Source organism: Ochotona princeps, chromosome 27, assembly GCF_030435755.1.
Source record: "Ochotona princeps isolate mOchPri1 chromosome 27, mOchPri1.hap1, whole genome shotgun sequence".
Lineage (NCBI taxonomy): Eukaryota > Metazoa > Chordata > Mammalia > Lagomorpha > Ochotonidae > Ochotona > Ochotona princeps.
The window spans coordinates 23,830,826-23,846,521 of record NC_080858.1 but is presented as its reverse complement, the minus strand read 5'-3'; the positions used below and the strand labels follow the sequence as shown (position 1 = coordinate 23,846,521).

Below are 15,696 nucleotides of genomic sequence, written 5' to 3'. Positions count from 1 at the left end.
ACCCCATTATTTGGGCCATCTTCTGCTTTTGCAGGCGCAGTAGCAGAGAGCTGGATCAGAAGCAAAGCAGCAGGGACTTGAACTAGGATGGTGCCATGAGAGGGGACGCTCTTGTCACAAGAGCAGCTTCACGTGCTGTGCCAAGGGCCCGCGCCCAAATCTTACAATATTTAGATACTGTTATTACAACTGCATGTATGTTTGCACATGTATGTGGGAACAAACATGACTTAATAAGGGGTGAAAAGTTTTTCAGGTGTTGGGATGACTGACGTAGCCGTTGGTAAAAAGGCATTTTGTGTTGGGGGCATTAACTATTTCTGGGACTCACTGAGTGCTTCCCCTTTTTTGGGACATCCTTTTTCAGTTGACATGATTTCTTAACTGTTTATGAGTATTTAGAGTGAGTGTTCTTGTAAATTCTGAGATCCTGCAGTGTCTTGGGGGCACCATAAGTAGCTTGGGAAGAGTTCTACATGTGTCTAATAACATACCAAATATTTCAAATGATTAAACTATCAATTTGAAATTTATCTCTATCTGTAGCATTATATAGATGGAGATAGCAAATTACAATACTTTGTATGCACTGAGTTCTCAGCATATTTTCTAAAGCTCCAATAGAGCTTTATTCCTGGTTTTTGCTTTTAAAGATTTATTTAGTTATTTAAAAACTAAGGTTACAAAGAAGGTGAGACAGAAAGAATGAGTGAGAAGGAGAGAGAGAGAGACGTATTTTTCATGCACTGGTTCAATCTAGAAATGACTGCAAATTATTAGGACTGGGTAATGTCAACGTCAGGATTCTGGAACTCTGATTGGACTTTCTGTTTGGGTACAGATGCTCAAGTACCTTGACTGTCCTCCTGTACTTTCCCAGGTACGTTAGTAGGGAGCTGGATTGGAAGTGGAGCCGTCAGGACTCGAGCCAGCACCCATTAAGAACGCTGGCGTGGCAGGCAGCAGCTTTACGCACTGTGCTGTGGCACTGGCCCCTCCGCTTCTCTTTCCTGCGCTGTGACAATTTGCTCACGAGGGTCAGGCTGGGAATCAGATATTTAATTTGGTTGTAGCCTTTGGCTGGTTGAAAATAAATTGTGTATGTTTATATGTGATGTTTACAGAAGAGTGATAAATGTCTTTTTCATCTTTTGTAGTTTGTGTCTTATATGTACAAGGAGTTGGAAATAAAGAATGGAGAGAGGTAAGATTAAAATATTTGTTTAAAAAATGACTATGCTGGAAGGCGGATGTCACAACTTCTAAACATGACACTTTTGTATCTCAAATATTGAGTTCCATTATGTGACTATAAACTGTTTTTTTTGTGTGTTTTGTGTATTTAGCTTACTTATGAGCTTTTTGCTGATTATTCTAGGCCAGAAATTTGGTGTTTTACTTAGCCAAGCGTAAGTTTACTGTATTTCAGTCTATTAGATGTGACTTCTCATGTACTCACAGACCTGGTCTCACACTGCAGGTTTACTGTTGATTTCCAGAAAATGCTAATTTAGTGGAGGTTTTCGTGTGGCGCTCACTGGGGAGTATCACGCCTTATGCCAGTAGGTAGGATTTTTAGAAAATAAAGGAGAAAGTTAATTTCTTAATCTCAATATACTTGCACAGCATTTAGTACTGCAAAAGTGAAGAGGCTGAAATAGTAGCTGATTTTTAATTTTCCTAGTGTATTTCTGTTCAACTAGAGGGATGTTGGGGGGTGGGTGGCATAGCAAAGTGGGGGACATTTCTACCTTCCTGAGGTTGCTCATTACCGGGGGAGGTGGGCTCGTTGTGTCCTGAGGCCTCCCAAGGGAGGGCTGTGCTGTTTGTCACAGCGGCTTCCCTGGTGTCTACCCTTTAACCAGTATGTCCCAGTTACGAGGTGGGACCTAAGAATAGAGGCTTGCCATTTATTCTCCAATCTGGGGGAGCATGCAGATGCCATCAGGGCAGTGCACGGGTCGGGGTCAGTGGAAGCAGAGCACCACTGCCCAGGTCTCCTTGGTCTGCGCATGTTCATGTGGTTATTAAGTATTTACCTGGCCGCTTACATGTCAAGATGTAAACTCAGCAACCTTACCCCATGGTGGCTCATTCTGTGCTGCAGATATGGCTGGTGGTGTCCTAAACCAACAAATAAGTGATGTGGGTATTTCTCTAATCCATTAAGAAAAGCTTCCATCCAGACCTCTAGTATCTTCAGTCTTCCCTCTAACTCTGCCTTTCAAAACAATAATTTAAAGAAATTTAAAGAAATTTAGCCAAATCTAAAACAAGAGAAGTATAAATAATTTTAAATATGCATATAAAAGTATAATCATAAACTATATTTTAAAATATATATTAAACCCCAAAAAATTGGTGATATTAATTAAAGCTCATCTAAATGTTCTAAGAAATCATGAAGATTATCAGACTTTTTAAGTCATTTACTTGCTGCTGCATAAACAGTAAAACACAGCAGAGCTGAAGTTAATCAGATAAACCATGCATACAAGAAACTAAAGAAACCTGGTTTGTTCCAAATGACGCTACTTGGGATTTAAAGCAAGCCAACTCCAGACGAGAAGTGAGTGTACTCAGTAACTTGTCTCAGAATGGAAGATGTCTTCGGGGCGTCTTCGGAGGACACAGACGCAAGCTGCACACAGGGCACGGCTTGCCCATGGCACGATTCAGGTTCCAAGATGGCTGGTAGAAGTATGTGATGGAAAGAGGAAGTCGCAGGCCCACACATAGTAAGAAAGAAGTCAGGCTTAGTAAGTGGTGTGTAAATGCTCTCGAACTACCCCTTGGTGTATGTGCTGCTGCAGCCCCTCAGAACAAGGAAAGACAGCACTTCTGCCCACTGGTTCATTCCCCAAACTGCCTCAACTACTAGGGCTGGACCGGGCTGAAGCCAGGAGCTCCGTTAGGGTCTCCCACCTGGGTGCAGGGGCCCAGGCAGTTGGGCCATCTTTCACTGCTTTGGGACCAGAACCAGTGTTCATGTGGTGGGAGGTTGTGTCACTGCACTGGCCTAAACATGTATACATAGAAAAATGAACTGTAAAAAGAGAAGGGAGAGAGACTGTTCCCTGTCCTGGGGTGGGAGAGAGCAGCAGAGAGAATGTCTGTGGAAGCAGGCCTGCGAGCCCCGAACACGCGAGCACTGTGGGTTGTAAAGACCTTCAGCTCGCTTCCTTTCATCCACTAGTGTTAGGCAATCTGCACAAATTTCCAGAATTTAAAAGTGAACTTCCACCAGTGGATTACCTCTGGAGAACAGCAGAGTTAACTGCCGCCTTGCCGGGCCCTCTCGAGGCTCAGTGTGCGTGCTCAGGGGTGCGCCTGGTGGCTCCCCCGGCCCCTACGAGGCTTCTCTGTTTGCATCCCTCGCAGCACTGCAGTGTCATTCCTAGCTCTGCCAAAGACCCATTAATTCAAGGGCTTTTCATAATGTACAATCATTAGTTAGAATTGGCTGCTTATCTTCAAGAAGTTCTTACAGTGTCAGATACGATTTTTAAATTGCAAGTTTCTAACAGATTAATTTGAAATACCATTTCTATTTGTCTGAAGCACGTATTTCAACATACTTTAAGCTCTTTACTCACTCTGCCTCCCCTAAGTTCTGAGAGCAACACATCTTTAAAAACAAAATCGTATGGCTAATTACATTACACCTTTCCAAAACACACCTGAACGCAGGTCATCACAGTCAACACTATTATTGGATAATATTGATACCTGACTCAGTAAACTGACAGTACAGAGACACTAAAAGTCCTGGACCAGCTCTCCAACGACAAGGAACGTCCCTGGAGGTAGAATGTTACTCTGCTGCTGTCCATTGATCTAGGTCTATTATTTCCATTCATTTTACAGTACCGTTTCTTCATTTGTCTTTGGATTATGTAATCATATCAGCCGACTAGTATTACATTACTGTGCGTTTGCTTTGTCAGTGTCTACTTCATATGGATATAAGTGAATTGTATATGGTGCTGTGATGTTGCATGCTTATGTAATTTTTGTAACTTCCTGTCAATTATTTTTTATCACTGTATGCTACCTTTATTTGCCACTTCCAACAGTTTTTGTGATGGAAGCACAGCCTTCTTTGGCAGTGAGCAGGGCTTGAGGCTGTGGGTGGCCCTGCTTCTCTGGGTAGTTTCCCTGTTACCCTGGAGGAGGAGCAAGGCTGGAGAAGCCCGTCTTGGTTCAGAAAAATGTTACACTGACTCTAAGCTGTGTTTCACTCTGCCTGTTGTCGTTATGGAACCTTTGCTGGCTTACATGTTCAAATTTGTCTGGTTTAAAAATACTTTAAATATAGTGACAGGTGGGAAGAATTATATTATCACTATTATTATTGGTATTATCATTTTTTACTCCTTTGTATTCTCAGCTTGATATTGCCCCAATCAATGTGTAGCTCGACCTCCTTCTCAAAACAAGGCCACACAGGCCTGTTCTCCTATCTTCTCTTTTCTCTAAATGTGTAATTCAAAAAAGTTTTAACTTTATGTCTTGCCCTCTGGTCCCTCCAAAGAAGTTGTGTTAATACTACGCCCAGGTTCTGTGTTCTTGACTTGTTCTCAGGGAGTGAATCGCTTCCTTGCTGCTGACAAAAGCCAAACTTTGTCAGAGATAGGTCCCAGTGGCTGAGTCAGTCCCCAGATCCCTGCAGTGCCTAGGCCCGAAGCTGAAGGCAGGTGCAGGGCACTCCAGCCGTGTCTGCCGGGAGGGGGAGAGATGCTTGAGCTGTACCTGCTGCTTCCGGGGAGTGGGTCAGCAGGAACCTGGAGCCTGCTGCAGCCTGAGCTGGAACTCCGCCCCACGCACTGTCCTCTGGATGGGTGCATCTTAGCGGGCGTTGAAACCACTGTCCCGCTCCTCCTGCTCACTTTGTAGTAGCTGGCAGCTAGTAAAGTTTAGTGAACATGTATTTGTACACAAAACTATTTGTAAGTATTCAGCAACTTCAAACTTGGTATATGCATACTTATAATTGTTTTTAAGTTTGTTTTTGGGTGAATTTAAGTAATCTAAACACATTTGAGCACATTGAAATAATCTTGCTAATCAAATTTACGAAGAGTTTGTCTCATAGATGAAGTGATACATTATATAGTTTCTGAAACAGAGTTGGATCTTCGGTTGCTGCAGAAATCAGTAGTATTTCCATTCTTGTTTTTTTTAAGATTTGTCCTCATATTGGAAAAGTAGGTGTTTATCCGACTAGCTGAGGCGTTAAAACATGGAGCGCTTCCAAACACCTGCTTGTGAACTGCTTTGTTAAAAAATAGTTCATTTGAAGTTATAATGAGCAGTGCTTTAGGCTTGGAATTTTTTTTTTCTTTAATGGGAAAAAAAAGCTTTCATACTTGCTGAATTCATGCTTTTGGAATTCTTAAATCGTGCAAATCTGCCACTGCATGGTTACGTGTAAGTGCTGGCCTGTCCACATAATTGCTCGTACTCCTTGTGGCTGAAATGATGCTAGGTACTTGGAGAAGCTATAACTGCGGGTACTCAGGAAAGCTTAGGTCAGTTACAAGGCTCCCCAAACTCTCTGAGTGGACTGCTACCATCTACAGATATTTAGTAATAGTGATTTTTGAAAGTTTTGAATGTCTCTGATCTGCATAGAATGATATGCAAATGCATGCTTTGCAAAGAATTCAGACATTACTAATTTAGTACTGTAAGACACTAGCTAAGATCTAAATTTTATTTCAGGTCAAACAGATTAATCACTGGGTTGATAGCTAATATATTCCAGCCTCAGGGAAAGTGCTTGCATATTTCCCATGAGCTGAGCAAGTCAGAATGTACCTACGAACTTATTATCAGCTTTCACATTTCATAAAGTAATGAATTAATACCAGGAACAGGGGACACTGCTTCACAAGTTTCTTGTTTCTGATTTTCAGAGTAAACCTACTCCTTTCAGGAAATTAGGAAAACTCAGAAATGTATAGCAAGTTAAAAAATTGGAAAAGGTGATTGCTGTATTCTTATGTACTGTCTATTATTTTATTTGTGCATAGTTAATTAAAAGTTTTATTAGACAACATGTTGCCTTTGGTTCCCTCCCTCCCCGGACAATGTATTACTAATATATTACTAATACTCCTTTGAGTTTTCAAGCAGTGTGTTTGTCCTGTGCCTTCATAGAGCTTGCCATCAAGTAGGAAAACATACGCAAACATCTGAATATAGAATTGTAAAACACAGCTTGTTTGACAAAGGGGAAAAGATGCCATTGGGGATGGTCATTGTGGCTGGAGGCCCAGTTGTGGTATGGGTGTTAAGAGCTTAATGGTGCTCTATAAGCAGGGGCTTAACTGGGGAGAGTGGTCCCTGGTCCAAGAGTAGCATTAGGAACATTCTAGAAAGTGCAAATAACAAAGAATCATGTTTCATGCTGTAGGGTCCAGAAGGAAGCCCAGGAGACTGAGAGGGGGGAAAAGCAAGCCTGCCAACAAGGTGCTTGAAGTGAAAGACGGGCAGGACCCGTAGAGGTTTTGTATATATGATAGGATTCCGATAAAATGTTCTATTACACTTACATTGGCATGTCCTGCCTATATTCTTTAGAAGATTACACTGATGTTTTATAGGGGAAGCAGAAGGGAGTTAAGAAACCACTTGGTTGTGTGTTGTGGCTGAGTGTGTTAAACGCTGCCTGCAGTGCCAACATTCCCATATGGCACTGGTTCAAGCCCTGTCTTCCACTTTTGATGCTCCTCCCTGCTAACTGTGTGAGAAAGATGGCCTAACGTGTTTGGGCCCCTGTACCACCATATGCAAGATCTTATGAAGTTCCTGGCTTTTTTTTAAGGGTTCTTTTATTTTTTATTTCTAGGAGTTAGAAGGAAGGAGAGACGGGGAGAGCTTCAAACCACTGATTCACCCCCAAAAGACCACAATGACCAGAGCTGTGATTGAAGCTAGGTGCTTTTTCCAGGTCTCTTGGGCACAGGCGCTGAAGCACTTGAACCATCCTCTACTCTCTCAGCCCAGTAAGCAGGGAGTTTGATCAGAAGTGGGGCAGCCAGGACTCGAACTGGTGACCCACATGGGATGCTGGCATCCATGCACATTAGTGTCCTTTGCTGCTGTACAGCCCTGGGTCAGGGCTCTTTGCTGGGCCTGACTCAGTGTAGGCTCTTTCGGCCATTTGGTGAATGAACCAGTGGAAAGAAGAGCTCTTTTTCTCTTGATATCTCAGCCTTTGAAATTAATAAATACATCTTTTTTAAAAAAGCCTAGAACACTTGAATTAAGCAGATGGTAGGAGATCCAGAGAGATGTTGCCAGCCACGTGTAGATTTGAGAGTTGGAGTAGATAATTTTTGCGGTGGTGAAGGATAGAAGTGGCTGCATTGAGATGGGTGGCTTCCATCTTTGCACAGAGGAATCAGGCGATGGTGTATCACCTGTTGCTGAGAGGCGGACTGGATGAGCACCAGCCTGGGGCAGTGCTGGCGGGTGCAGTAAGTTGCTCAAATGATACATGTTGGGAGCTGGTGAGCCAGCCACCTGCGGGGGCAGTTGTGGGCAGAGTCTGGGCTGGTGACACCCTTGTGGAGATGTCCATTTTCTGAATGAGGGGTAAAACTGCGGGAACCACCTTAACTACTGTAAAGGATGAGTGAGAATGGGTAGTTGATACTCAGCTTACACTCGGACAGTTCTGAGGGGGACAAGTCCAAGGTCAGCATGCTGGTACCTAGTGAGCGCTTGCCTGACGTGTCCCCACGTGGTGTGTTCTAGGTGCCTGGTGCACTTCCTTGGCGTATGCCCACGTGGCATGGTCTAGGTGCCGGTACCTGGTGAGCACTTGCCTGGAGTGTCCCCGTGTGGCAGGCAGAAGGGTGAGTTGGTGGCAGGTTCCTGCACGGCAGGCAGGGTTGTCTGTGAAAGCCTGGAGCCACACACGAAGGAGACATCTGTGATTCTAATCACCCCGACGGCTCCTCCTCTCACTGCACACACATAGGTGACTCCTGAATTTGGAACAGGACACAATTCCAGCCATAACAGGAACAGATGAAACAGCTTAGCCGGAAAGTGACTGTGGGGACAAGGGGGGGCCTCTACGTGCTCTGACTAAAGAGAGATTCTCAGATCTCGAGATCTCAGAACAGGAGACACGCGTGGCATGTGGAGCACCAGGAGGGAAGGGTGTGCGCCTGTGTCAGATGCTGCGGAGAGTTCTAGCGCAGAGACAGAAAGGGCCCGCTGCACTTAACAGCAAAAGGTCCCCATTGCTGGCCGTGTGTCACGAGACATACTGTAATGGATATAGTCATAATTTATAGATGATTCGCTAAAACCAGAAGTTTAATGGCTGCATATTAATCTTCACTGGAGATAGCAGAGAATTCTCAGTTGCTGGCAAGCCAATGCTCCATAAAAAACAGGCTGGTGGGTGTTGTGCCGCCTCATTGGTCCTGAACAATTGCTGGTTTACAGCTCAATGGGGCGGACCCTGGAGAGTTGCACTCTGGCTTCTAAATGCTGCCCCCCGCCCCGAGTGTGGGCTGCTGGGGAAATTTCTGTCTGTGAGTACTGAGCACCTGCTGCTGGCTGCTCCTCCTGTCTTGGTGTCCTCTGAGGATGGCGGGAGGCTCGTTTCTGACAGTTCACGCTTCCCACTCTTAGCCTTGGCGTTCCTTGATTCACGTAAGCGAACCCCAGAATGGGAGGCGCATCACCGAGTGACTGTGCTCCTTGGTACCAGCTGCTTGAAGTTAGCAGCCAGGGTTAGGCTCGTGGCTGTGTCTTCCTCAGGACTGGACTTGTCCCATATCGAAACAGAGGATGGTCCTAGAAAGAATACAGTTATTTTTAAAGATGTATTTTTATTTGAAAGAGTTCCAGAAAGAAGGGGAGAGGGAGAGACAGGGAGAATCTTCATGCTACTGGATCAGTTCTCAGCTGGCTGGCAGTGCCTGGATGTGGCTGACCAGGAGCAGGGGCTGCTTGTTCTCCCCTGTGGGTGCAGGGTCCTGAGGACATGGGCCATCCTCTGCTTTCCCAGACCATAGGCAGGGAGCTGGATTGGGAAGTGGAGCAGCTGGGTGACAAACCTGTGCCCATCTGGGATTCTAGCACCACAGGCAGAAGCTTGCCTATTGTGCTGTAGCACTGGCCCAGAATACAGATTAAAAAAAAAAGATTTATGTATTTTTTTATTCATCTATTTATTTGAAAGGCAGAGTAACAGAGGGAAGGAGGGAGACTGAGAGGAAGAGTTCTCGGCCTCTGTTTTACTTCCCACGTGGCCTTGGCGGCTTGGGCCAGGCCTGGAGGAAACCAGGAGACCGGAGCTCCATGTGAGCTGCGCACATGCGTGCCGGTGGCCCAGGCACTGGGGTGATCACGTCTTGGTTCCCAGAGGATGCGCTGCAGGAGGGTGGGATTGGGAGCGGAGCCAGGACTTGACGCCAGATGGATCCACTGTGGGATATGGGTGTCCCAAGTGATCTCAAACTGTACCCCATTACTTCAAATCTTTACTGTAACAGAACAAAGCAAATAGTATCAGTCCCATATTATAGATGCTAGAGTTCCTAAACTCTGGCTTTGGCCCCAGCCCTGGCGTTAGTAGGTGTTTGGAAAGTGAACCAGTAGATGAAAGATTTCTTTCTTTCTGTTTCTCTCTCCTTACCTTTCCTCCCCTTCTCCCTCTCCTCTTTCTTTCTCTTTTTGCACCTCTACCCTCCTCTTGATATACATGTCTTTATGGCTGTTATATACTAAAAAATAAATAGAATGGAAAAGTTAAAACAAAGTAATGTGTGAAAAATGCTTGCAGCAAAGTGAGTACTCAATATATAGTAGTTGTAATTATTATCTTGTTGAAAATGATGATCACTTTTGAATGGTCGAATTAGATTCCTGGGTCCTAGTTTGTGATTAAAGTATAATTTTGTAAGCCACTGTGAATTAGCTTTTGGGGGGCCCTTAGTAATAGCGTTGGAAAATGATTTGTCATCAAGACTGCCTGTGGATTTGTCAAAACTTGGGAAAACTCTTGACATTTGTGTCTTAGAGGATTAGTGTAGTTCTGTTCTTTTCGTATCACAAAGACAGTGTTTCCTTGAACTTTAATAAAAGTTGGTTTCCTGATAAGACAGTCTGCCTTGATTGGGTGATGTGATTCATAACTAAGGTTAGAATTCCCTCATTAGGATTCTGGTCCTGAGTTGGGAAGAGGGTGAGCCAAAGACGAGAATGCCCCAGCCTGCCTTCCTGCTGGAAGGAAGCAGGGCTGCTGTGGGGCCTGCTTCCCTGGCTTCCACGTGCCCCAACATGGACTGCCACGCATAGGTTAAACACCCGGCAATCCTGGTAGGTCTGAGACAGAACCTGATGATGTGAAGGCAGAACCCAGCCTCTCATCTGTCTGCCTTAGCAAGGGTATCCTTGAGTGTCCTTCATGGAAAGGAATTAACTAAGTTGAGGGTGTGGGTGCAGCTGGCCTTGGCATAGTGGCGTCTCTGGACTCCAGGAAACGTTTGTTTCTGCCACAGTTAAAACTCCTGCTGGCCAGTGTTGTTCCAGGGTGGAGGGCAGTTTGTTGTGACGTGTAAATCCCTGATTCCGTTGAAGCCCAGCTAGCCATCCCAGATCCCTGAGAGAGCATGTAGCATACGACACACAGGAAGGTCATGGGCACCACTAAGCAGCTGGGGACATGGACTGTGGGTGAACGGGCACCTCTCAGCCACACTGTCCATCAGAACCTCACTGCTTACCCCTTGGGAAGCCTGTGAATGAAACCCCAGCTGCCCCTTGCTCTGCGCACCTGCATGTGTCTGGCAAGCCAGCCCAGGCTGGCACGTGCTAGAACTGTGTCTCCAGCTAAGGGGCTTGTTCTGCAGTAGGCCTGTCTTGGCAGTGTGGGTGCCACGAGAATTCAGGCCGAGAGAAAGCAAAACCAACTCATCCCTGGGAGAACTCTCCTCAAAGTATTTCTCATGCTGTAATATGTGCAAGACTGTTTCTGTAAATATTGGAGAATTTAATGAGGCTTGGTTACTCCTGTTTGGAGATGTTGGGAACTTTGACTAGAGGTGTTGTTTGCTACTTGTTTAATTCTTGTTTGAGGACATTGAGTATTTCCTGTTTGGGGGTCTGATTTTAACTTTTCTTTCTCTCTGTTAACAGTTTGGAAGAACTGAAGTGATTGATAATACTTTAAATCCTGATTTTGTGAGGAAATTTATCCTGGACTATTTTTTTGAAGAAAGAGAGAACCTGCGTTTTGACCTGTAAGTTCTACTCGAATTTGCTTTGAAAGTTGATTTTCTGAAAAGACTCATTGCTGCAGTCGTCCTGAGTGCTGCAGTTGCCCTGGCTGGAGGATTTTATTGGCGAGAAATCCAAGCTTGGTCTCCAGCCTAGCAGTTGGTCCCTTGGCATGTGTGTGCTTCTGAGGGATGGGAAACGTAGCTGTTCTGGCAGCTGTTGTATGCTTCCTGGGCTCCTCTTGAACTCTCTGGAGGTTCTCAAGTGATGGCTGGGGCCCCCTGGGCCACTGGATTTTCTCACTGCGGGATGTGGGTGTCGGCCTAAGTCTAACTGCCCAGGGTGGCCCAGCCAGCATTCACAATGTTGCTAGTTTGCTCCTTACTATGATGAGGAATGAGACATACTGGAGCACTCCGGTCAGACTCGCCTTCTGATCCACAGAGCACCTAGAGCCAGGAGGGTGGGTTCTGCAGGGCTGGGTGCCATGGTTGAGCTATTGTGATCTTCGGAGTCCCTGAGAGCAGTTAAAAGGGAATCCAGGGGCCGATGTTGTAGCCTAGCTGCCAAAGTCGCCTGCTGTGATGTTGGCTTCTGTATGGGCGCTGCTAGGAGTGCCAGCTGCACCACTTCCAGGCCAGCTCCTGCCAGTGTACCTGGAAAGGCAGTGGAAGCTGGCTCAAGTGTCCTCATGTGGGAGGCTCAGGTTAAGTGTAGGCCTGGCCTGGTTATCTTGGTTATCTTGGAAGTGCCTCTCTCAACTCTAAGCCTTTCAGTAAGTGCTTTATTTTAAAAGAAAGGATATTTATTGAGGTAGAGAGATGGAAAAGTGTGTGTGTGTGTGTGTATGTGTGTGTGTGTGTGTGTGTACACATCAAAATCATTAAAGGAAGTTAATATCAAAAGTAGTCTTAAAATATGAATATTTTAAATAGCTTGAAAAGATAGTGTGCCATGCTATTTACAGTTCATGAATACTTTTCTGCTCACAGAAGCTTGGAATCTGAGTTGGAAGGATCAGTATTGACTTCCCACTGTAGGAAGGTGCAGTTCTGTATGGTTGGCCGTGCCTTGCTCCTGTGCAGGGGAAGCTGCCCACATGTCCCTGTACTCTGGTATCTTGTCCCAATCCTTGTCTTGGGATACTGTACAGTCATCATATTTATAAGCAAAATGTCTTAGGTTTGCTTTTTTAAACATTCTTTTCATAGAAGCTCCTTTCTAAATGAAAGGAAGAAGTCTTAGGAAGTGGGATGTGAGGAGTTCCGGTCTGTGTATTGTGGAGGCTGTGCGGTGGCTGGTGCTGGTGGGACCAGACGGACCTCCGGCGTGCCGAATGTGGCCTCCATCCCCTGCTGCGGGGCCTTGGGGCGCTGGCTTTTCTGATTCTTCCTTCCCACGCCAGCATGGTGGCCCTTCAGTTACATGCTGATCCGAAATGGTTTTTCTCTCTTGCTTACCTGTCTTTCTCATTGTCCTTTTCTCATTGATCTTGATTTTTTTTTTTCATTTAACAAAATACATTAAAAAATACATTAAAATACATTAAAAATACATTTAAAAAAGGTTTAGAATAAAATACACAAAATACGTTCTGCTGCCTCCCAGTACCAGCAGGCAGGGTTGGGTGCCGGGCCTGGAACTTGAACCCATGTTCTCCAGGTATGTGATGGACACCTCCACGATGACTTTTAAGTGCTGTGCCACGGTGCTCAACCCATGCCATGCTGTTATCATTAGAGACTTTGCCCTTCAAGCTAGAGTCCTAATTCAAAGCCCTTTGCTTCTTGTGCCCTCTGTTAGAGCTGTCGCCTTGCTGCTTGAAGGAGAGGGAAAGTGGGAAGCAGGGTGGTCAAACCCTTTCCTCATACACTCCCACCAGTGAGGGATTTGGGGTCCACGCATCTCAGCTGAGGACATTTCAGTGTCTGATTTGTGCCTGGTGACAGTTCTAGGCCTCGCCTGGGAACTTGCATCAGGAGACTTTTTTTTTTGCACCCGCCCGTCTCCCTCCCTGTGAAATGGGTTACAAAGGGACTTCTGCATCCTGCAGCTGTGGAGAGAATTCTGCCCAGACCAAGCTTGTGGCTTATGCTTGGCCAGCAGCCCCAGGGTGAACCCACCATCAGGGGTGTACAGACTGCTGCTGCTCGTGACTGCAGACCTCAGTACATACTACAGAGCAGTGCTTATCAGAACAGTCTGGTACTGGTACAGAGAGAGAGGAGATGAACAGTGGAACAGAATAGAAACACCAGAAGGGGGCCCACACATGTATAGTCAACTAGTCTTTGACAAGAAAACTGAAAACAATCCAGGCAAAAATCCTGGACTGCTCAACAAATGCTGTTGGGACAACTGGATAGCAGCTTACAGAATTAAGATGCAACTCCTTTTTAAGCTTGACTCATGCAGGTGTACACACATCCTGCAAGCACCTGTCAGAGTCAGCCCCAGACTAGTCCTCATATTTTTAGCAAAGTTAAAAGGAAAATTCCATTAAGGGAAAAATTATGGTAATTTTGAATGCTTTATAACCCAGCACATTATCTAAATAAGTCTTCAGAAGTAAAATGTGAATTACCTATTTTTGAGATAATAGTATTTAAAAAGCTTTTGTTAAATGAAGTGAAAAAGGATTATATTTGATGATATTTAATTTCTTTGTGATGAAAACATAAATTCTATTTTAAAATTCATTTTAACTGAGTATACTGTATTATTTCCTCTCAATTTGCAATATCCTAGAAGACATTTTCCAACATAGACTGTTTTATTCTTGTTATCTTTTTCAGCAAAATTACTACCAGGACAGGCTCTGTTGGAGAAGGGGGGAGAACTTAGATTTACTAAGCCTGCCTGTAGTTGGTGGAAGGGGTGGGTACTTCGCCCAGTGGTTCAGATCCCTGTGGCTTTGCTGAAGTGCTTCGGTCTGATTCCGGGGTCAGGACCCTGCGTGCTGCTTCCTGCTCGTGGAGAGCCTGCAGGCAACTGGTGGCTCATGGATTCCGTGCCAGCTCGGTGACCTAGGATAAGTTCCTGGCTCCTGACTTGAGCCTCTTCCAGGCCATTGGAGGCATTGGGAGACAACTGTTGGATTGGAACTCTGTCTATGCCTCTTGAGTGAACCGGCAGAAGTGTGTAAACTCTATGGGAAAATAGAACTGAAAGGTGTTGGTACAGAGTTTTGAAAACCGCTGTAGGTTTTTCATGATGCCTAGTTCTCATACATTTTGGAAGGCCTTTAGTGTGAATGGCTTTAATTATTTATTTTTTTGCACTGGAATAAACATCTCCATTCTATTTTCTGTGTGACCCACTTGCATACCTGTTACCTGATTGCATCATTAGAATGTCACTGCTTGTGGGGCAGGTGTTAACTCTTCATATGAGAACAATGAAATCAGATCGGTGTGGGCACTAAGCCCATGTGAGGTCACCTACTGACCAAAGGATGGACTTGGAATGCTGCAGGAGCAGAAGGCAAGGATTCACACACCTTGCCACCCCATCCCAAGAACGGTAAACAGCTGGCATAAGCAGGCCCGAATTCCCCCCAGGCATTCAGTTGCTTTGATCTGTGCCATGCCTAGGTCTCTTCCCTCTGTGTCTCTTTGGTTGAGGAAGCTGAGAGGCGTAGTCTAAGCTGGGGTGGCACCTGCACTGGGGAGGAGTGACGGAGGAGTGGGTACCTGGTCCGGTTGATGAGCAGATAAGGGAGGGGGGACTTGCCATTGAGGGGGAGTGTCTGAGAGATTTCTTTAGCCTGACACAAGTCACTGGTTACAGACACAGGTGTGGGTGCTGATGGCCAGTGCCAACAGAAGTGAAGCCCAGGATCTGTGCACCAAGCTCAGCAGTTAACCCAGAGCTTTTTGCAACTCTCTGTCCTCCGCTGCTGGGAGCCGCTGTGGTGGCCGAGGCTAAGCTGAAGTTACATTGATGAAGTTGTGAAGTTACATTGATCCCTTTCTCAACATCTGAAGCTTGCCAAGGTCACAGGCAGAGGTAGGATTCAGACAGTCCTGACTGACTAAAACAGCGTTTTCCAAGACCCTCCTGCTGCTGCCTGGCGTAGGACTATGTAGGTTTACGTGGGCTGTTTAATTCATACTGAAAGCGTATGTTTTCCAGAAGTACGAGGTAAATATTTCAAGAAGCTGAAGTAAAAAAAAAAAAAAAAGTACCATTACTTTGTCAATAAAATGGAAATAAAAGCTAGTTTTTAAGTGGCTAATTCCACTGAGGACTACCGCTGAGTTTGTGTTCGTTTATTCATGAGTTTGAGAGGGCTCAAGAGAAACAGAGAACTCCCTTCTGCCCTGTGGGTCGCTCCTCACCGCTTGGGGCCGGACCGGACTGAAGCTGGGAGCCAGGAACTCCCATGGTCTCCCAAGTGGGTGGCGGCGGTCCAGCCACTGGAGCCATCCCCGCTTCTTCCCAGGGTCT

General features: G+C 45.5%; 1 protein-coding gene across 2 annotated transcripts in view; it reads left to right on the top strand.

Annotated features, from left to right (window-relative positions):
* CPNE8 (copine 8) overlaps nucleotides 1–15,696 on the top strand; it is a 174,181-nt gene that overhangs the window by 74,196 nt on the left and 84,289 nt on the right. For both annotated transcript variants that reach the window (XM_058655967.1, XM_058655966.1), the window contains exons 3-4: nucleotides 1,158–1,204; nucleotides 11,167–11,270. In XM_058655967.1, the coding sequence (XP_058511950.1) occupies nucleotides 1,158–1,204; nucleotides 11,167–11,270 (151 nt within the window). The remainder of the gene's footprint in view (nucleotides 1–1,157; nucleotides 1,205–11,166; nucleotides 11,271–15,696) is intronic.